General features: G+C 41.8%; 1 protein-coding gene across 1 annotated transcript in view; it reads right to left on the bottom strand.

Annotated features, from left to right (window-relative positions):
- Positions 1 to 5186: 5186 nt before the first annotated feature.
- Positions 5187 to 20803, bottom strand: part of ctdp1 (CTD (carboxy-terminal domain, RNA polymerase II, polypeptide A) phosphatase, subunit 1) — a 140859-nt gene continuing 125242 nt past the window's right edge. Inside the window, exon 13 of the mRNA XM_034704475.1 lies at positions 5187 to 7079. Within this exon, the coding sequence (XP_034560366.1) occupies positions 6902 to 7079 (178 nt within the window). The 3' untranslated portion in view covers positions 5187 to 6901. The remainder of the gene's footprint in view (positions 7080 to 20803) is intronic.

Raw genomic sequence — 20803 nt, 5'->3', positions numbered from 1 at the left:
CATTGTTGTCATTAAGATACAGTGATATATGATTGTTGAGGTCGAGTGTCACCACTTTTGTGGAGAGGTGTGATGCGGCCAGATTTCCAGATGACAGGGATTACATATGTGGATAATGAGAGGTTAAATAAATCAGCCAAGGGATAAATAAGAATATGAGCTGCTAATTTAATGAATTTTGTCTCAATCCCATCAAGTCCGGGACTGCTGCTCTCTTTCAAATCCTTAATGGCATTGCTGACATCATTAGGAGATATTGTAAGAAAATTAAAAGAGCTTTGGAAAGGTATTAGAGGTCATACATACATTGTTAGAAATTAAATTGGAACAGACAGAGGAAAAATGCTGATTGAATGCACTGGCAATAACAGAAGGATCATTCAGTATTTTATCAGCAACTCTTAATTGTCTAATTGAACATTTGTTTGTCATATGAAGTACATTTTTATATTTTTCCAAAACTGTTTAGGATTTTTGAATTTATCACTCAAACATTCTTTGCGATAATTAGATTTAGTGTTTCGGACTTGAGTTTTGCTGATATTTCTTAGTCTCCTGTACATTTCCCGGTCAGCATGTTCCTTTGTAGAGTGAAACTTTGCCCATGCTTTATCCCTCTGTCTGAAAAGGGATACAAGTTCTGAATTGATCCATGGTAAATGATTGCCTTTAACTTTTGAAAGTTTCCAAGGAGCATGTTTATCAACTACCTTTGTAAATTCAGAGAAAAAGAAATCCCAAGCATTTTGGACATCAGGGATTAACTGAAATCTCCCCCAGTTTATAGAAATTAGGTCATTAATAAACATATCTGAATTCATTTTTAACTGTCTAATTTTAACAAATTTTGGTGGGAATTTGGATACTTTAATTTTCCATACACAAAAGACTGTAGAATGGTCACTAAAACAATCTGCCAAGACACCTGCTTTTAAGATTTTGTTTGGATGTGAAACAAGTATCCAGTCGAGTAAGGACTGGGAGGTGGGACAGATTCTTGTGGGTTCCTCAATTAGTTGTGTTAGATTTAAATTAGCAAAAACATTTTTATGTCTGTAAGAGGACTTATCTAACCATTTTTTTGTTAAAATCACATAATCATTTCATTGCTACAGTCAATTGAATTAATAGTTGAGTTCAAACAACTAGATGACTCGGCAGGTGCAGCTGGGGGTCTGTATATACTTCCAATTGTAATATATTTATTTTCATGTAGTATTACTTTTACAAATATGCACTCAAAATGATTTGGCTCAACATTGGGAATTATCAATTCAGAACACCAGTTTGATGAAATGTATACAGCAACTCCACCACCTCTGGTGCATCTGTCTGCTCTGTATAACACATAGTTTGGTATTGTGATTTCATTGTCTGCAGTTCTACTACTCAGCCATGTTTCTGAGTGCAATGATACCAGGTTTGTGAAGGGCAACCCATGCTCTCAGGAAATACATTTTTGGTACAAGGCTCCTGATATTCATATGTATAATTTTTAATCCTTTTATATTATCCAGTTTCCATTCAAACAATAGGTAGCTCTTTCTCTGTTCCTGTGTGAACTAAGGATTAAGTTGCCCCATAGATATAGTAAAGGTTTGTACAAAAGGACACATACATTACAAATACACAGGCAAACATAGAACATAACAAATACACGTCTAACTTGAATTGTGGCCATCCACCGGGCCAACAATCAGTAGGCCAGGACATCACAGAAGTTAAACAAGAATAAATCTCTGTTAGAGATCATTGACTAGCACCGTTTGCTCAGACTGTAAAATGACAAAATAGAGTGATTAGAGGCAGGTAATCTGATAAACAAACTAAATTCAGTATAGTCGTCCAATTAAATAGCCCACTTGAAGTTAAGTTCACAGAGCTTTTTCTTGACCGTGTCAAAGCAGCGGCGTTTCTTCGCCAGCTCGGCACTGAAGTCTGGATAGATATGAATGTAGAGCAACTCTTTCTTTTCTCTGGCCAGACGTAGGATTTTGACTTTATCCTGGAAGTTGATGAGCTTTATCAGAATGGGTCGAGGAGTGGCTCTGTCATCTCTCCGGGTAGTTGGGCTGCGATGAGCCCTTTCGATGGCCGGTGTCAAATGCTCTCGCCCCAGGAGCTCCGGGATAAGCTGGGACATGAAACTGAGGATTTTGCGGCCCTCCGCCGACTCCGGAATCCTTAAAAAGCAGACATTTGAGGATCTACAACCACAATTCCAATGAAGTTGGGACGTTGTGTTAAACATAAATAAAAACAGAATACAATGATTTGCACATCATGTTCAACCTATATTTAATTGAATACACTACAAATACAAGATATTCAATGTTCAAACTGATAAACTTTATTGTTTTTAGCAAATAATCATTAACTTAGAATTTTATGGCTGCAACATGTTCCACAAAAGCTGGGACAGGGTCATGTTCACCTCTGTGTTACATCACCTTTCCTTTTAACAACATTCAATAAATGTTTGGGAACTGAGGACACTAATTGTTGAAGCTTTGTAGGTGGAATTCTTTCCCATTCTTGCTTGATGTACAGCTTCAGCTGATCAACAGTCCGGGGTCTCCGTTGTCGTATTTTACGCTTCATAATGCGCCACACATTTTCAATGGGAGACAGGTCTTGACTGCAGGCAGGCCAGTCTAGGACACTCTTTTACTACGAAGCCACGCTGTTGTAACACGTGCAGAATGTGGTTTGGCATTGTCTTGCTGAAATAAGCAGGGACGTCTCTGAAAAAGACGTTGCTTGGATGGCAGCATATGTTTCTCCAAAACCTGTATGTACAGCATTAATGGTGCCTTCACAGATGTGTAAGTTACCCATGCCATTGGCACTAACACAGCCCCATACCATCACAGATGTGTAAGTTACCCATGCCATTGGCACTAACACAGCCCCATACCATCACAGATGTGTAAGTTACCCATGCCATTGGCACTAACACAGCCCCATACCATCACAGATGTGTAAGTTACCCATGCCATTGGCACTAACACAGCCCCATACCATCACAGATGTGTAAGTTACCCATGCCATTGGCACTAACACAGCCCCATACCTTCACAGATGCTGGCTTTTGAACTTTGCGTCCATAACAGTCCGGATGGTTCTTTTCCTCTTTGGCCCGGAGGACACAACGTCCACAATTTCCAAAAACAATTTGAAATGTGGACTCATCAGACCACAGAACACTTTTCCACTTTGCATCAGTCCATCTTAGATGAGCTCGGGCCCAGAGAAGCCGGCGGCGTTTCTGGGTGTTGTTGATAAATGGCTTTTGCTTTGCATAGTAGAGTTTTAAGTTGCACTTACGGATGTAGCGCCGAACTGTATTTACTGACAGTGGTTTTCTGAAGTGTTCCTGAGCCCATGTGGTGATATCCTTTACACATTGATGTCGGTTTTTGATGCAGTGTCGCCTAAGGGATCGAAGGTCACGGGCATTCAATGTTGGTTTTCGGCCTTGCCGCTTACATGCAGTGATTTCTCCAGATTCTCTGAACCTTTTGATGATATTATGGACCGTAGATGATGAAATCCCTAAATTCCTTGCAATTGTACGTTGAGGAACATTGTCCTTAAACTGTTTGACTAGTTTCTCACGCACTTGTTCACAAAGAGGTGAACCTCGCCCCATCTTTGCTTGTGAATGACTGAGCAATTCAGGGAAGCTCCTTTTATACCCAACCATGGCACCCACCTGTTCCCAATTAGCCTGTTCACCTGTGGGATGTTCCAAACAGGTGTTTGATGAGCATTCCTCAACTTTCTCAGTCTTTTTTGCCACCTGTCCCAGCTTTTTTGGAACGTGTTGCAGCCATAAAATTCTAAGTTAATGATTATTTGCTAAAAACAATAAAGTTTATCAGTTTGAACATTAAATATCTTGTATTTGTAGTGCATTCAATTAAATATAGGTTGAACATGATTTGCAAATCATTGTATTCTGTTTTTATTTATGTTTAACACAACGTCCCAACTTCATTGAAATTGGGGTTGTACTTTGGTTCTCCAAGTCATCCACTTTATCAACAAGGTAGGCATTTTCCTTCTGGAGTTGTTGAAGCCGGGTTTGGAGACCCTGAACATTATCTTCGTTTGAGCTGACTCGTTGCTCAAGCTCAGAAACTTGCTCAGATAAGGTGTTAAGAGATAACTGAATGTTGTACAGGCTGTTTTGGATCGGATCCATCTGTGTGTCGAGATGGGTCAGCATATTTGTCTTGATTGTTTGGACAGCCTCCGACAAAGTTTGCAACGAGATCGCTTTCTCCATTGTCTTATGAGCTCAGCGTGCACTCAGCTTTCAATCTCGAGTGATCTGTCCTTTTCAGGTTAGCTTATATAGGTTATTTTGATTCTGAGGTATTGCTCCTTCTCAAATGAAGTTTAGGATCAATTAAAAGTTTGTTTAACTATGGTGAAGTCATTCACAGACCTGAGTTTCCGGTGCGGTCAGTCACGGTGCGGCCATGATGTTTTGGATGGGAAATCAAATCAATCTAAAAGCATCCATGGTCAGGGTGTATCCTCCTGTGTCCTTTGCAATCAACATTACTTCCTAAGACTCATAACCTTCACTGAATGACTAAATGATAGCTATCACCTCTCCCCTACCGACCATACACACCAATCGTATGTTTATATATAGTTGAACTAAGAACTAATCTTCTCCCTCTGGTGTCTGATACTGCAAACTGAAGACTTGTGCTGTCTGTACTCTCCAATGATGAGCCGGCCTGTCTTATACTGGACTTCCACCAGATCCGTCAGAGGTGGGCTAAGGTCCGTCTCTGATCCACAGCGGTCTGGCTCTGTGCTCTCTCGTCCGTCAACACCCACCAGTTGTGTTTTAAGAACAAAGCACGGATCTGGTAGAATTTGGTCGTTAGTGTAATAAGTAGGAAGAGAAATCAGAGGCTTGTCAACACACGTACCAACCCAGTGAACAGATATGGAACAAGGCCTAATGGTTGTGATACAGTTTTCATGACATGGAGGTCATTAACGGAGAATCACGCTGCAGCAGGAGACTCTCAGTGCCAACATAATATTATGAGGCAAACGTTCAAACCAGCAGAGAATAAAGGAGACGTGACTCTCTCAGTGATCAGGGACATAAAATACTTCATGCATGTTACACTCAGACAAAAAGAACAACTGTTGAGTTCTTTATAAACATCTTTATTCAATGAAAGTATTTTATCTCTCAGGGTCACGTAAGAAATAGACTTTACAAATACTTTACGTTAGCTGTTTCACCAAAAATTCATGGTTAGACCATGCCAACACAAAGGAAACAAAACACACAGGACGTTACTGTGAAGGACCATCTGGATGAAAGTGAGGAGAAGTCATTCATTCAGCAGAGACCCACACACACATCTGCTCTCCTGCCTGGAAACAATAACATGTTCCTTCAGGGTCAGGAAGAACTCCTACCGAATGATTTCAACAGAGGCAACAACAAAAAGTCAGTGCTGTAGGTTTCACTCTAAAGACATGCAAAATATCTAAACGACAGGATGAGACAGCACCGCTGCACGACAGTGGTTCAAGAAGACAGTGAGGATTCGATTCTTCGATAAACAGAAACCCTGAAATGTGGGATCCAAGTGAAGTGTGTGCAGGATGGCTGCGTTTTCCAACCAGGCGGGTTAAACCAAAGAACACCAGAGAGGTTCATGATGCTGGTGACTCCTGCTCCGTGTCCTTGCTGATTCAGACTTACTGGGTTTTTGGGGCCGGCAGGGAAAAAAGGACTCATCTTAGCTTATTGTGTTATACTCTATACTGTAGAGGGGTCCTGTCCACCAACAGGACTAGAACCACACTTTTTAAAGGATCTCTGGCTGAATCTACGGTGCTCTTTTTATTTGGCATTCCTGCTCCCACCCTATAACCACCAAGACGGTCGAGAGATTCTGTCCCTTGCTTTGATCATATGCAGCGAAACCTTTAGAAAACATCACAAGTTCATGTTAAATATCCAAATCATGGATTAATAATCTATGATAGAAGTGTGACCCTCTGTTGGTCCACATGCAAACTTCCTGGACCCTCTAGACTGTGGTGTGGAGCTGGAGGTAGATGTCTGGGAGTCCTACTCTTCAAAACCTGGGCAGAAAAAGCAGCCATCTGCATGGTGAGACAACACCGTGTGTGTGTTTGTGTGTGTGTAAATGATGTCTTTTCAACATATAGACTCCAGTGTACTTGAGGCCTTGTAAGAGTGCCTGTAGAGGGCTGAAGAAGGAGAATAGGAGCTATTATAAAACACATGAACAAGACATAACCCTGGGGTCTAGTTCAGTTCACAATGATAGTGCATCCTCAAGTGGCTGGTTATCACAAACATGACAAGCTTCTCTTACCATCAAACTATCAAAAGTACAAACACCATGAGGAGGAAGAAATGACTTGGAAAAACACATTCAGATGTCTTGATCCGCTGGCTGCATTGAAGACCCAAAGAAACGGTTCAGGCCCAAAGAGAGTCAAACTGGAAGTCCAGAGTCAAACATGGAGCTACACGCTGTGGCAAACCTCTCTGAACTCTTTGGCATAAACGACCAGAAAAAAAACACTTCTTCTTCTCAACGATATAAAAATCCAAATAGAAAAGTAAAAGAAAAAGGTATCAAATCCCACGTCTGCTCAGGTTTGTTATCTTACAATAAAATGTTAACCTCAAATTGTTTTAAGCCAAAAAGGCCGTATATCAATGCTACAAAAAATAAGCCTTTATTTACACGGCGACACATCATTCTGTACAGGACACTCCTTTATTACAGCACACACTCACACAGACTCCAAACCAGAAAAATAGGATCTCTATGTACCACTTGCTCGGGCGACTGGGGTTGATTTGTTTAAACAAGTCTCTTCACATAAAGTCATTTAGCTCCGCCTCCAAGGCAGCCGCCATCTCGTCTGCCTCTGAGCTGCTGCCGCCCTCTTCTTCAGCGGAGTCTTTAGAGGACTCGTCGGCAGATTCCTCCGCCTCCTCCTTCCTCTCCTCGGTGTCTGCCTCCTTGGCTTCATCGTGCTTGCGTTTGTGGCCCCTAAAGAAAGAAAAAAAAAACAAAACAGGGCCATTCAGAGAGAAAACTACGGGTATGTTGAACTCATCTGCTGAACCCTGGAACTTTAGACCACTAAACCCACAAAACACCAAAACCTGCCTGTGAACTAGCTTGTGGTTAGCTATCAGTCTTCATCTCTCTGTAGGAATCAGTAAAAGCTTTTAATCTTTTAAATTTATGATGAAGCCTTTAGGATGCTCTGGTTATTTGCTGTAACATGTTGTATGTCAACAATTTCAACAACAGAGACAGTGAGTGCAAAGTTAGCATTAGCCACCACAGGCGCAGTAATAAGACATGGAGCGACACCTGGTTTTCATCTAAGACGTGAACACTTCCAAACCAGGGCCCGTATGGACGTCCAGCCATTACACAAACAGGACCATTAGTCTTAACGTACCGTTATGGAACGGCCCATTTGAAGAGAAGAATATAGAATGAGCAAACAGCTGTTATCAGCAAGTCAATCCTCAAAGAGAACAAACAAGGAGAAAGGGAAAGTTTGGCTTCAGATCTTGAACCGGGTAAATGCGTGTGGTGTTTCTGAGCGCACAGTAGAAGACCTACAAAATAAGATAAGCAACATGAAAGCAGCTTTGAGCAACAAGCACCGCCACCAACATGGTCCAGGTGGAGGACCACCTGTCCCCCCATTGAAGGATGAGGACTTGTTAATGGAGTCGTTTGGGAAGGATTCACTTCACAGTGTTGCTTGTAGGTTACCTAAGAATTATGTGGCATCTCCTAAATCTAAATTTGCTGTATATTTCAACATTGTCATATTTTTCCAAAGGAAAATCCTTAAATATCCGTTGTCTCTGCATATTTGTTCCTAAACAGTAACACATAAGCACGATGTCCTCCATCCTTTAAACAGCCTAACAGGTGAGGTAATCCTGCTGTTAGCAACTGTAATGATGGGATCTACCTCCATTAAATGTGATGCTTTGTTGGGGCGTTAACCTGGCTCATGCAGACCACTAATCCATTTTTTTTCATCATTAGTACAAACGGCCCATTTTCATAGCTAATGGACGAACGTGCATCGCATCAGGTCACCTCTACCAGCTGAGGATGGTCATCGAGGAAACATCAATCAATCTTAATTATAAAGCACCAAATCCCAACAAATGTTCTCCTCAGAATCTTTCCAAACAGAGCAAGTCTAGACTGTCCTCTATGTTCTTTAATTAACAAAGACCCAACATCAAGACAGGATAAGATCCAGTCCCATCTTACAGACAGGACTGAGTCTGATCTCATCTTAATCCACCATGAGCAGAGCACTTTGCAGCATTTAGCAAGTTACAGTGGCAAGGACAAACTTCCTTTAACAGGCAGAAACCTCCAGCAGGACCAGACTCATGTTAGACACACATCTGCTGAGACCGTGTTGGAGAGAGGGGTAGAGGGAGATGAAGAGAGAGAGAGATGATAGTGGTGAGATGGATAGTAGTAGTTGTAGCAGCTGGAGTCTGGCACGTCCACAGCAGCAGAGATCCAGAGGAACCTAGATTGGTCATGTCAGCATCCAATCAAAGAGGGATGTTTCCTGCTAAACTAAGCTTGGGGTCTGCAGTGTTATCCAATGATACAGAATAAATATAAACATAAACTCAAAGAGCAGCTGCTGATCTGGAATATGAAAGTGATCCAGTAAACCGATCTGTCCGTTTAAAGAGAGAGGGAATAATTCGTCATCTTGCCTGTTCAGCACGGCACGTCCCCTTGAGGAGGACACGATGCAATAAACAGACTTGTTCTCCATATAGACTATATGTAGAGCAATCTCACACCGAGACACTCACTGAGCTGCTCGGAGACTTGAGGGCTCACTAATGTTTAAGAAAAAGGCAACAATGTGGTGAGGGATTCAGAATCCTCCAGGAGCTGGGGATATGAAGACAAAGGAGACATGGATCAGGGATGGAGGGAGGAGGGAAGGACAGATGGTTAGATAGAGTGAAGAGGAGGAGGGAAAGAATGTATGTCTTTGAAGATATGATATAAAGTTTCAAGGATCTAAAAACCACACCAATACCTTCAAATAAAGAACCACTATTAATAACAAAAAGTCTTGAGTCGTCTAGTTTCATGAGGCCATGATTTGGCCTTTTAACAAAAGGAGCAGATCTGGAGCTTTGATGTCAAACCTGCACATTTTAAAAGGTCTGAAACTTTCAGGGAAAAGTTAACCTCGGGGAAATATGCGTGTTTGCTTTTTTCACAGAGTGACAGGATAAAATCTCTATCCATCTGCTTAACATAGAGCTGTCATCGGCTCAAAGGCTCAGAGAGAGAAACTGGCTTCCACACTAAATGTTCATGGACTTAATCCAAGCCAAGAAGCGAGAAACCTCGGTGTTTTATTTGACTCTGATTTTAATTTTAAATCACATGTTTGTTTTATCACCAAAACAGCTTTTTATCATTTAAAGAACATTTCTAGAGTGAGGCCGTTTCTCTCTCTGAGCAACACAGAGAGACTAATGCACGCTTTTATAACCAGCAGGCTAGACTACTGTAATGCTTTCCTTACTGGTCTTCCAAAAAAGTCAAGTTAAGTCAACTTTATTTATCTAGCACATTTAAAAACAACCAGTGTTAGCCAAAGTCCCTTAAAAGGTAAAAAGTAAAACATACATGAAAACAAAAATAAACAACACAACATTGCGGGATATTAATGTCCTCTTCACGAGGAGAAGGCCAAAGAGAAGAAATGGGTCTTCAAGAAAGATTTCAAACATTACTATTGCAAAGGCTCGGTCCCCCCGGGTTTTAAGCCCAGTTTTAGGCACATCCCGGAGAAGCTTGTTTGCTGACCTCAGTTCTCGAGCTGGATTATGAACATGAAGAAGATTAGCCAAGTGGGATGGTGCCAATCCATTTAGGGCCCTGTATGTTAAAAGGGCAGTTTTAAAATCAATCCTGTGACGGACTGGGAGCCAGTGGAGAGCACGCAGCACAGGTGTGATGTGCTCCCTCTTTTTCGTTCCAGTCAGGACACAAGCAGCAGAATTTTGAGCAAGCTGCAGGCGCTGAATAGACACGTCTAAGCCCACATACAAAGAGGTACAATAGTCAAGCCTAGAAGTAATAAAGGCATGTACTACTCTCTCTAAATCTTTGGGAGGGAGATAGGCTTTGAACTTAGTTATGAGTCTAAGCTGGAAGAAGCTGGAACTAACCACAGAAGATATTTGTTTTTTAAATTTGAAGGCACTGTTGAAATAAACACCAAGGCTCTTTACAGAGGAGTGAATATTTGCTCCGAGAGGGCCCAGAGTGCTCCCATCGAACTGTTGGGGCTGTCCAAATACAATGACCTCAGTCTTATTCTCATTTAGGTGCAGAAAGTTTAGGCTTAGCCATAACTTGACGTCGTTCAATCGAAAAGGACTGCAGGGATCCGTTCCTTTTTAAGCTGAACGGCATGTAAATCTGCACATCATCAGAACACAATAAACAAACTGCAACTAATACAAAATGCAGCAGCACAAGTTTAAACAAAGACCGGAGGGAGAGCACACATTACGCCTGGTTTCAAATCTTTACATTGGCTCCCTGTTGTTTTTTTTGATCGATTTTAAAATTCTTCGACTACTTTTTGGTTGCATGGACTTTTTTTGGACTTTTAAACGTAAACAAAAAGCGTATCTATTCAGTCTGGCTTTTATGTAGGGTTTAACTATTTTATTACTTACTTTTTAAATGTTGTTTTATTATTTTTTGTAAATTTTAACTGTTAATTTTATTTTTATTTATTTATTTAAATTGATCTATTCAGTTTTATTGACATTTTTTTGCCTTAATTTTATTTTCAACTCTTATCCTTACCCTTTTTAAATTTATTTATTTTAACTATTTATATTCTTAATATTAATTTGACACCGTAACCTATTTTAATTACACATATTTTATTGTTGCTGGTGTTCATAAGTCTATATCTAAAATCCATTTTAGTTTTTTTTAATGTCTTTATGCCATTATTTTATTTCTGCTTCTTTCTTGTTTTCAGTCGCTATAAAGCACTTTGGGTTGCATTTGATTTGTATAAAAGGTGCTACATAAATAAAGATAGATAGATAGATAGATAGATAGATAGATAGATAGATAGATAGATAGATAGATAGATAGATAGATAGATAGATTGATAGATTGATAGATTGATTGATTGATTGATTGGAGCCAGTAAGCAGTTAGCCTAGCTTAGCATGAAGACTAGAGGCATTATCTATTCCTCTGATCTTTATCTTTTGTTTCTATTTCTGTAGTTTGATATGTTTGCTCTGTGTACTCTAATGTTTACCCTCGGTCTTTATCCGGGGCTTCAGCTGTAGAAAGAGCCTTACAAATAAAATGTGCGACTGTAAACATGCCATCCCTCTGTCCGCTGCTCTCCAGCCTCTCCATGTTCCTCCCCTGCAGAGTAGCTTATTAGCATGATGCTAATGAGGTGTGCAGGGGTTTTGTTATGGTTATTGTGGAGGACTGACAAGGGCTCTGCTAAGAGGGACCCTCTCATTAGACCACATCGCTGTCAGACAGCCTCGCTAACCTCCCACAACAGCAGGGCTCTGCTTGTGTGCTCATTAAAGGTCAGATGTCGACTACTATCAACAGAGAGGCTTGGTGACAACACATTTACAGAGGACCCCTGTAGACCAGCTTGGTGTGTGAGTTAAGAGGGATGGTGTTGTGTTTTTGTTGCAGCAGTGAAACGCTGAGCCTCTAATTTGACAAGTTTAACTTTCAGGTATAGGAAGGTGTAGACTCAGTGTGTTGAGTAGTATAACGCTGTGCTTAGAGTGAGGGTGAGCTGGGTGGTTGATGGTGTTTTGGCACGCGTGAGGAATCCCCAACAGACCACAATCAGCAGTATTTTCCTTGTTATTGAGCTGCTGGGTCACACTGAATGAAATGTGGAATCTCGCTTTATTTCCTTATTATACTCATTTATTTTTCTTGTTATATTCATGTATTCTCTCTTAATAGATATATTCATATGTTTTCTTTTGTATGACTTATCAAGTCACGAGCTAATAGTAGGGTATAAGACCAGCATCTGTGCAGCTCCTGGAAAACATGTTTGACCGAGGTCAGATCTATTTGCCTCAGAATCACAAGATCAGTCAGCCAGGATGAGATGGTTCATCTTTGCTGATTTGCTTTGAAAGCACAGGAAATGTAAGCTCGTGCTTTTACGGTTGTATGTAAGCTTAGGATATTTCTGGCTACTAAGGCCACGTGTTTTATGTTAAATGAATGACCATATGTGTATACATTTATAGTCTTCTATGCATGGTGACTTATAAGTCACAAGACTGATGTATGCCTCTATTGTTTCCATGTGCTATGCTTTAAATCGATATCCTTCTCCTATAGTTGCAAACCACGTTTCCCTCCTCCCCAGGGCACGAGGAGATGTGTAAAGAACTGTATGTTTCCCCCCTCCCTTACACCTCCCTTATGTTTGAAGAACTATAAAGTATTGAGCATCTCTGTCATTTGTCAGAGAACTTCGGATGCTCCCTGAGTATGCTGTAACTTCTCTCTCATGCAGGCTTCAAACTTTCCTTTTTGATAAAGCTTACAGTGAGAGCTGGATCTGGCTTGGACGAGATCTTAGTTATGCTGCTAAAGGCTTAGACTGCTGTGGGAACTGGCGCACAGACACACAGGGACCCTATCTCACCCCCTCTCCCCAACCCCATCATCACTTACTTTAACTCCCCCTATCCTATTAAAGTTACTAACCATTAGTGGTGCAACGGATCATCGCTGATCCGTGATCCGTATGGATGCCTCTCCACGGTTCAGCACGGACATGGTCCGCGGATCGGTTAATGAAAAAAGTTGCGCGTGTTCACGTGATGACCGCATGTTCAATCCACACTCACTCGTGAAGCGCAGCGGTAGTGATGGCAAGTGAAGGAGCAGAGGAACATTATAACCCTCCTGCATCTTGTAAGTCACATGTATGGGAGCATTTTGGTTTCCCTGTGAAATACAGTGAATGCTGAATGTGCTTGAGCCACGTTATGAAATTCCGTTGCGCACCCACTAGACCAGAGGCCCTCAATACGCGGCCCGCAGACTGCATCCGGCCGCCTATTTGTGGCCCCTGAACTGTTATTTCTTCACTCTGTGTTTTGGTCGGGTCACCCCGTGTTTACCGGGACTTGTCTCCATGTCAACGATACGCAGACAGGCTGTTACTGGGTCACTTAGAGTCCACTGCGAGTGCAATTTTTAACTTTCACTTTCGTTTATGGAGCAGTTCACATATTGGCACTTTGCCAGCTGTAGGACCCTAGAATGCAAGAAAACGATGTGTTCCAAGTTTGTTGCTCAAAGATAACTGGACAGTGAAAATCAGCAATTGAAAGAAGAATGGAGTGAAACTTTTAAAGTTCATCTGCTCCTTCACTTGCCATGCCATGAAATGCAGTGAATGAGGCAGGACTGGGCCAACAGATAGGGTGCTTTGCACATGCAGTACATTTTGAGTTGAATGTTGTTTTTATTTAATGGGCAAAGTGTTTTACAAAATAAATGGAGGGACAAAGTTGTATTTGTCTTGTCTTCTTTCTTTTTTTCTTTTTTTTTGCTGATCCGAAAAATGATCCGATCCGTGACTCAAATCCGTGATACGATCCAAACCGTGAGTTTTTTGATCCGTTGCACCCCTACTAACCATAGACCTTTCTGGAGTCCCTGAGCTCCCTTGTCTCGTAGGTTCCTCTGAGCTGCCGTAGACGTCCTCCTGCTGTGGACGTTCTGGACTCAGGCTGATACGGACGTGCTGGACTCCAGCAGCAACAGCTACTACTACTGGTCTCATCACTATCACCGCTCCCCCTCTCTCTTATTCTCCTTTATCCCTCTTTCCAGACCCAACTCGGTCGAGGCAGATGGCTGTCTAACATGAGTCTGGTTCTGCTCGAGGTTTCTGCCTGTTAAAGGAAGTTTTCCTCGCCGCTGTAACTAGCTAAATACTGCGTGCAATGCAATGCTCATGGTGGATTAAGGTGGGGTCAGACTGAGTCTTATCCTGTCTTGGTGTAGGCTGTTCATAATTTAACTTAGAGTGGTCTAGACCTGCTCTGTTTGTAAAAGAGTCTTGAGATAACGTTTGTTGTGATTTGGCGCTAATAAAGATTGATTGATAGAATTCCTGCAGTATATCCATATATTCACATAGAGAGTGAGTGGAAGCTTGGTTAGTGTGATTCTACACCCTGCCCAACCATCCCTCTTTCATATTTCCAAATATTAACAGTTGCGACAGCAGGGGTTGGAGGGGATGACTCCCTCCATTGCTTTCTGCTCCACATCATTACATCCAATCTAAATCCTTGTCTATTAATCCAACCACCCACCGTCTCACAGTGGTGAGAACTCCCATCACATTTACTCCTGTCAGCTCTTCAGATGGGAGCCGCTTATTACAGAGTTTGTTGGTTTCACATGCTGTTAAACTGGGAACAACTTTACTTACATGTCAGGTGTTTTAACAAACACACCACTCATAAACGCACCTTCAGGTAATGCTCAGGGCCTGTATGCACATGCAGCTGTTAGCGCTGAGAACAGGCTTTGTTCTAATAGTGAAAAAAAATGGATTTGCAGTATGCATGAGCCAGGTTAACGCCCCAACAAAGCATTACATTTAATGGAGGTAGACCTCACCATTACAGGTGCTAACAGCAGGATTACCTCAACTGTTAGGCTGTTTAAAGGATGGAGGACATCGTGCTTATGTGTTACCGTTTAAGACCAAATATGCAGAGACAACGGATATTTAGGGATCCAACGAATCCTTTGGAAAAGTATGATGATGTTGAAATATACAGCAAATTTAGATTTAGGAGACGCCACATAATTCGTCGGTAACCTACCAGCAATACCGTTTTTTTTTTTCCAATACCACTCGCCATGTTTATTGTTGTTTATGCGTAGTAGGCATGCACAGTTTGAATTTGGTAGATCAGGGTTTTCCTGGAGGTTTTCAGGACATATGACCTTTTGCACCAGCCTCGCTTTCATGGCGCCATTAGTTAATTGACCAATTATTTGCAGTTGTGCATACCGTTAATGCTACGGCCAAGTGGGCCATTACATAACAGTACGTTAAGACTAATGTTCCCATTTGTGTAATGGCTGGACGTGCATACAGGCCCAGGTTTCAGACCTCACTGGTGTCACAGATTCCAATAATACATCTAAAAGTCGAGATCATAAAGAACATATCATTGTATTAATTTGATTCACAAATTAAAAGAGACATTGGGGAGAGCTGCTTTCCATCATTAAAATTGGCTTAAAAACTGCAAAATAATGCAATTTCAAATAAGTGATTAAACATAAATGTAATGGGGTGCTGGTGGCCTAGCAGTCTAAGTGTGCGCCCCATGTACAGAGGCCATAGTCCTCATCGCAGCGGTCGCAGGTTTGACTTCCGGCCTCTACCATTTGTTGCATGTCTTCCCCCTCTCTCTATTCCCCACATTTCCTGTCTCTCTCTAGCTGTCCTATCAATAAAGGCAAAAAAACATAACCTAAAAAATTAAAACAAAAACAAAAAAATGTAATTGCATGCGAGTATAAATACTGCGATTAATCACGATTAAAAATAAAATAATCATGGACATTCCTCAACAGGGAGGTGATTACTTTCAGGAGTTGTTTTCTGTTTGTACTATGGGAGTATTACTGCATCAGGGGTATTAAAAGGTCAGCTACAGTGTCTGCTGGAGAGAAATCCAATGAGTAAAATTATTTATCAAAGTTAGAAAAACTATGTCTGCCCCTTAGTTGAGATACATTTCATGGAGCTGTGTGTGTAAGTCCAGCAGCACAAATGCATCTAAGGGAGGATTTAGAGTGGCTGTGTTGGCCTACAATTTAATCTCACTGTCATGCAGGGAAACTATCTCCAACCATTAAGAAATAAGCTCTCACTGAAGTCAAAGGCTGTAAACTCTACCCAAGGCTTCCCAAAGTAGCAGTGGTGAGAGAAGAGGCAGATAAATATGAGTGGAGGAAGCCGTGTAAAAAAAAAAAGAGACTTCAAACACTTCTGACAACTCTGCTCAGAGCAGTTGAGGGAAAAGAGGAGTAAAAAGGCAAATGGAGTGTGAAAGAGGAGGAAACAGAGCATGCAAGAGAGAAGATGGGGGTAATGAACTAAATAATGAACTCGACTTTTAGGACGCACACCCACTCTCCTTCATTAGATTCCTTCAGTGTCGGGGGGTCACACAGGTCTCATCAGAAAGAACAAAAACCTAAACATGTCGACATGATGGGTACGATAACCATCAGTGTGTGTTCTTCATTCTGGCTCTGTGCTGTCAATTAACATACACTGCGAAGGCCCTGGAAACGTAAATGGAAAATTTAAAATTCACATAGAATATCATAATGTAATGTGTAATCAAGCTTCAACAAATGTCTGAGTGAAAATAAACATCCACAACTCTGAATAAACTCTGTTCAAAAACATCTTATTTTACAGGTCGGAGCATTTCTCAGGACTGTGTGGGCGTGGCCTAACTCTTTGATTGACAGGTCAAGAGAGAGTTCACAGCCTGCATGTTTGAGCCGTCTGACTCTGAATCTAAAGACATCAAAACTCCAGAATCTGAAAATTATTCATTTACAATGGTCTCTGAGTGCTGAGTCACAAAATACTTCAGAATCAGGACTTATTCATTAGTCACCCCTCCGTAGTCTCCGGGGCATCAGGACCATGGGATGCCCGGTGCAGAGGAGGCTGAAGTGTAGTATGTGCACACAGAGGAGCTCGGCTCCGGGTGTCAGAAAGAGCTGTTTGTCTAAACTTTGAGCTGTTTTGGGAAAGTTAGTGAACCAGTCCTGAGGAAAGTTAGTGGATCGGTCCGGGGGAAAGTTAGTGAACCTGTCCTGAGGAAAGTTAGTGGACCGGTCCTGGGGAAAGTTAGTGGACCGATCCTGAGGAAAGTTAGTGAACCGGTCTTGGAGAAAGTTAGTGAACCAGTCCTGAGGAGAGTTAGTGAATCAGTCCTGGGGAAAGTTAGTGAACCGGTCCTGGGAAAAGTTAGTGAATCGGACCTGGGGAAAGTTAGTGGACTGTGTCTGGGGAAAGTTAGTGAACCGGTCTTGGAGAAAGTTAGTGAACCAGTCCTGAGGAGAGTTAGTGAATCAGTCCTGGGGAAAATTAGTGAACCGGTCCTGGGAAAAGTTAGTGAATCGGACCTGGGGAAAGTTAGTGGACTGTGTCTGGGGAAAGTTAGCGAACCGGTCCTGGTGAATTGAGCCGAGCATGTGCAGGACTGCTTTAGCCACTTGGCCGCGGCTCAACTCAACCGCGTCCCAAAGTTTCCCCAAATCAACCGCAGTTATAAAATGGAAGAATGACAACAAGCTGTCATCTTCAATGGTGGATGTACAGACAGGGACACAAGAGCACAGCGGTGCAGAGAGACAGCTATACAGACAGACTACAGACAGTACGTGATTAGCAAACAAGCTAGACAACACTGAGGGGAGCTGGCTGAGACGTCAGGAGACGGTCTGAGCAGGAGCGGAGTAGTTTTGTTGAACATGTGTGCACGTGACTCAGTGTTTCATTTCTGATTGGTTAGATATTTATTACGTAATAAATATCAGGTTAAACTAGCCCCCTTAAAACCCAGTGTGAAAACGTGTTAAATAACGTAATTGAACATATTTGAAAATGGATCGAAGTTGAGTTCTAATATTTTGACATGTTTTTTAGTATTAACATATGGTCTTAAATATCAGAGGTAGAATTATTTTGTTGATTTGGGTTCCCAGAGGAGTTGTTTGTAGTACTCAGCTGTTGGAGTAACCTGGGTACACCCAACACAGAGGTGTGTGTGAACGTGTTTATTGAATAGGCTTGTATTTTGGTGAACTGAACAGCTCAATTTGCAACATAAGAGCATAGTTCACTCTGGAGACAGGGAACGACAGCTCACGTTCCAGGAGGACCCGAGAGGCACCCAGAGCACTCAGTTTTACAGCACCTGGAGCAGGATTAACGGCGTCTGGCAGGCATTCAGCATGGCCTTTTGCTGCCAGCACTTCAGATGCAGTCAGTGGTGCTGATGAAGCAGGCTCCTGCCAACATTTGAATGAATCAGGACAGATCCTAATGGGATAAAAACTTGCATGATTTGAGAAGTGTAGATTTAGTGAATGGAACATAATTTACTTTTTGTGTTGGTTGTTCAGTGTTTCTTTAGCTTTAGCCCTTTTATTTAAGGAGGTATTAAAACTATCTCACCTACACTGTCTTTTGCAAAGCACACTTCCTCTGTTTGTTTGGGTGTTAGAATGGTAAATGTACTTCTATATCTGTTTTCTTTCTGAGCACTCAAAGCTCTTTTATTCTACACGTCACATTCACCCATTCACACCACATTCACTAACTGATGGTAGAGGTTGCTATATTAAGGGACCATCAGTGTTAATCTCATTCATACACATTCACACACCGCTGAACTACAGAGGGAGCAGTCTGGGGTTCAGTGTCTTCCCAAGGACACTTCAGCCTGTGACTGCAGGAGCTGGGATCGAACCGCCAACCTTCAGATTGAGAGATCAACAACTGTACCCACTGAGCCACAGCCGCCACATATCCAAGCCTTTAGCCAAATATTCAGCCAACAAATAATAGTTATAGATCAATCAATCTTTATTAATATATCACCAAATCACAACAAACGTTATCTGAAGACGCTTTTACGAATGAAGAAAGAAGGTAAACTGGTTCATTCTTTGGACCATGAACTTTGATCAAAATTAAAAATGATGAACTTAATGTGTGTGAACTTGCACAACACTGCCCACACCACTCTTTGCCTCTGTAGAACTGTCTAGTAGTAGAAGTGGATACAAACTGATCAGACATTTCCTCCTGTGTGCAACGTTTGTGTGAAAGAGAAACACTTGTCTGACTTGTATCAGTCAGAAGTCTCTAAAATTAGTATGGGAGGTAGAACCTTCAGTTATCAGGCCCCTCTCCTTTGGAATCATCTACCAGTCACCTGATTGGTAGATCTACTTGTAAGAGTAGGCTTCAAACTTTCCTTTTTGATAAAGCTTATAGTTAGAGCTGGATCAGGCTTGGACCAGCTCTTAGTTATGCTGCTATAGGCTTAGATTGCCTAAGGATCTGGTGCACTGACACACTGGGATCCTATCTCACCCCCTTCCCCCCAACCCCATCATCACTTACTTTAACTCCCCCTGTCCCATTAAAGTTACTAACCATAAACCTTTCTGGAGTCCCTGAGCTCCCTTGTCTCGCAGGTTCCTCTGAGCTGCCGTAGACGTCCTCCTGCTGTGGATGTTCCAGACTCCAGCTGATACGGACGTGCTGGACTCCAGCGGCAACAGCTACTACTACTCGTCTCATCACTATCACCACTCCCTCTCTCTCTTATTCTCCTCTATCCCTCTTTCCAGACCCAACTCGGTCGAGGCAGATGTCTGTCTAACATGAGTCTGGTTCTGCTCGAGGTTTCTTCCTGTTAAAGGAAGTTTTTCCTCACCACTGTAACTAGCTAAATACTGCGAGGTGCAATGCTCATGGTGGATTAAGGTGGGGTCAGACTGAGTCTTATCCTGTCTTGGTGTAGGCTGTTCATAATTTGACATAGAGTGGTCTAGACCTGCTCTGTTTGTAAAAGGCATTGAGATAACGTTTGTTGTTGATTTGGCGCTATACAAATAAAGATTGATTGATTGATTTATTCACAAGAAAAGAGCTTCAGCAACAGTAGAGGCTGTTTATATAAACCAAATTCAAGAGTGTATATGATATGTCTATCTACACTCATGACAAGTTATTGTTAAAAAAACAGAGCCCTTCAGAAGGAGGGATACGATATTCCGCTCAGCTCCACTGTGTATCTTATCAGAGCACATCCTCCACAATCCCATATCACTTACAGCAGACGTGTCAAATGTAGATGGCTGGATGTATTCACTCCCCGTCCCTAATGCATTAAATATCTCCATACGAAGGGAGCTGATAAGCAGCAGAGTTATCCATTGTTTTTATAAAGACCTTATCTTTTCCTGTCCCTCATTTTATCATCTTACAATGAGAACTGAAGAACAGGAGGATAAAATGACAAGCTGTGGGGGAGGGAACGATTCTGCCTCGCCTTGCTTCAAAAAACAAAGTCTTTCAGCGGTAAATAAGAAACCAAAGTGCATGAATGTGCAAAAAACATGCACTTACACAATGACTCAGTCACTTTCTTTGAGGCCCTAGCTTTTAAGGCTTAAAAATGTTGACAGCAAACTTATGAAGGATGCTTATGGCTGTCAGATTTATTCTGCTAAGGTGCAGGAATTCAGTTAACTGATATCTCAACTGTATGGAAGTGCTTCACCACATCTGGAGCCATCAGTGGGGGAGGAGGACAAAACATGTCCTGCTACTAAAAAAGACAGGTCTATGTTTTTCTTTAAGCTTTATTCAACACTCACACACCTAAAATAAATTATAAGTTCACATGTTTCAATTTGGGGGCTTTGTCTGGTAATATGAAAAAGGGCTCTTCATTTTTGGCCACTTCGGGGTCATGAATCAAGCTATAAGCAGAGCATTGGCATGCAATAACCCTTCTTATTACTGGCTCTCTTACTGTTCTTTCAGCTGTGTAAGAAGCTTGATTCTGATT

This window comes from Notolabrus celidotus, chromosome 16, assembly GCF_009762535.1.
Source record: "Notolabrus celidotus isolate fNotCel1 chromosome 16, fNotCel1.pri, whole genome shotgun sequence".
Taxonomy (NCBI): Eukaryota; Metazoa; Chordata; class Actinopteri; order Labriformes; family Labridae; genus Notolabrus; species Notolabrus celidotus.
The sequence above is the reverse complement of the archived record's forward strand: the minus strand, read 5'-3'. Positions and strand labels throughout refer to the sequence as shown.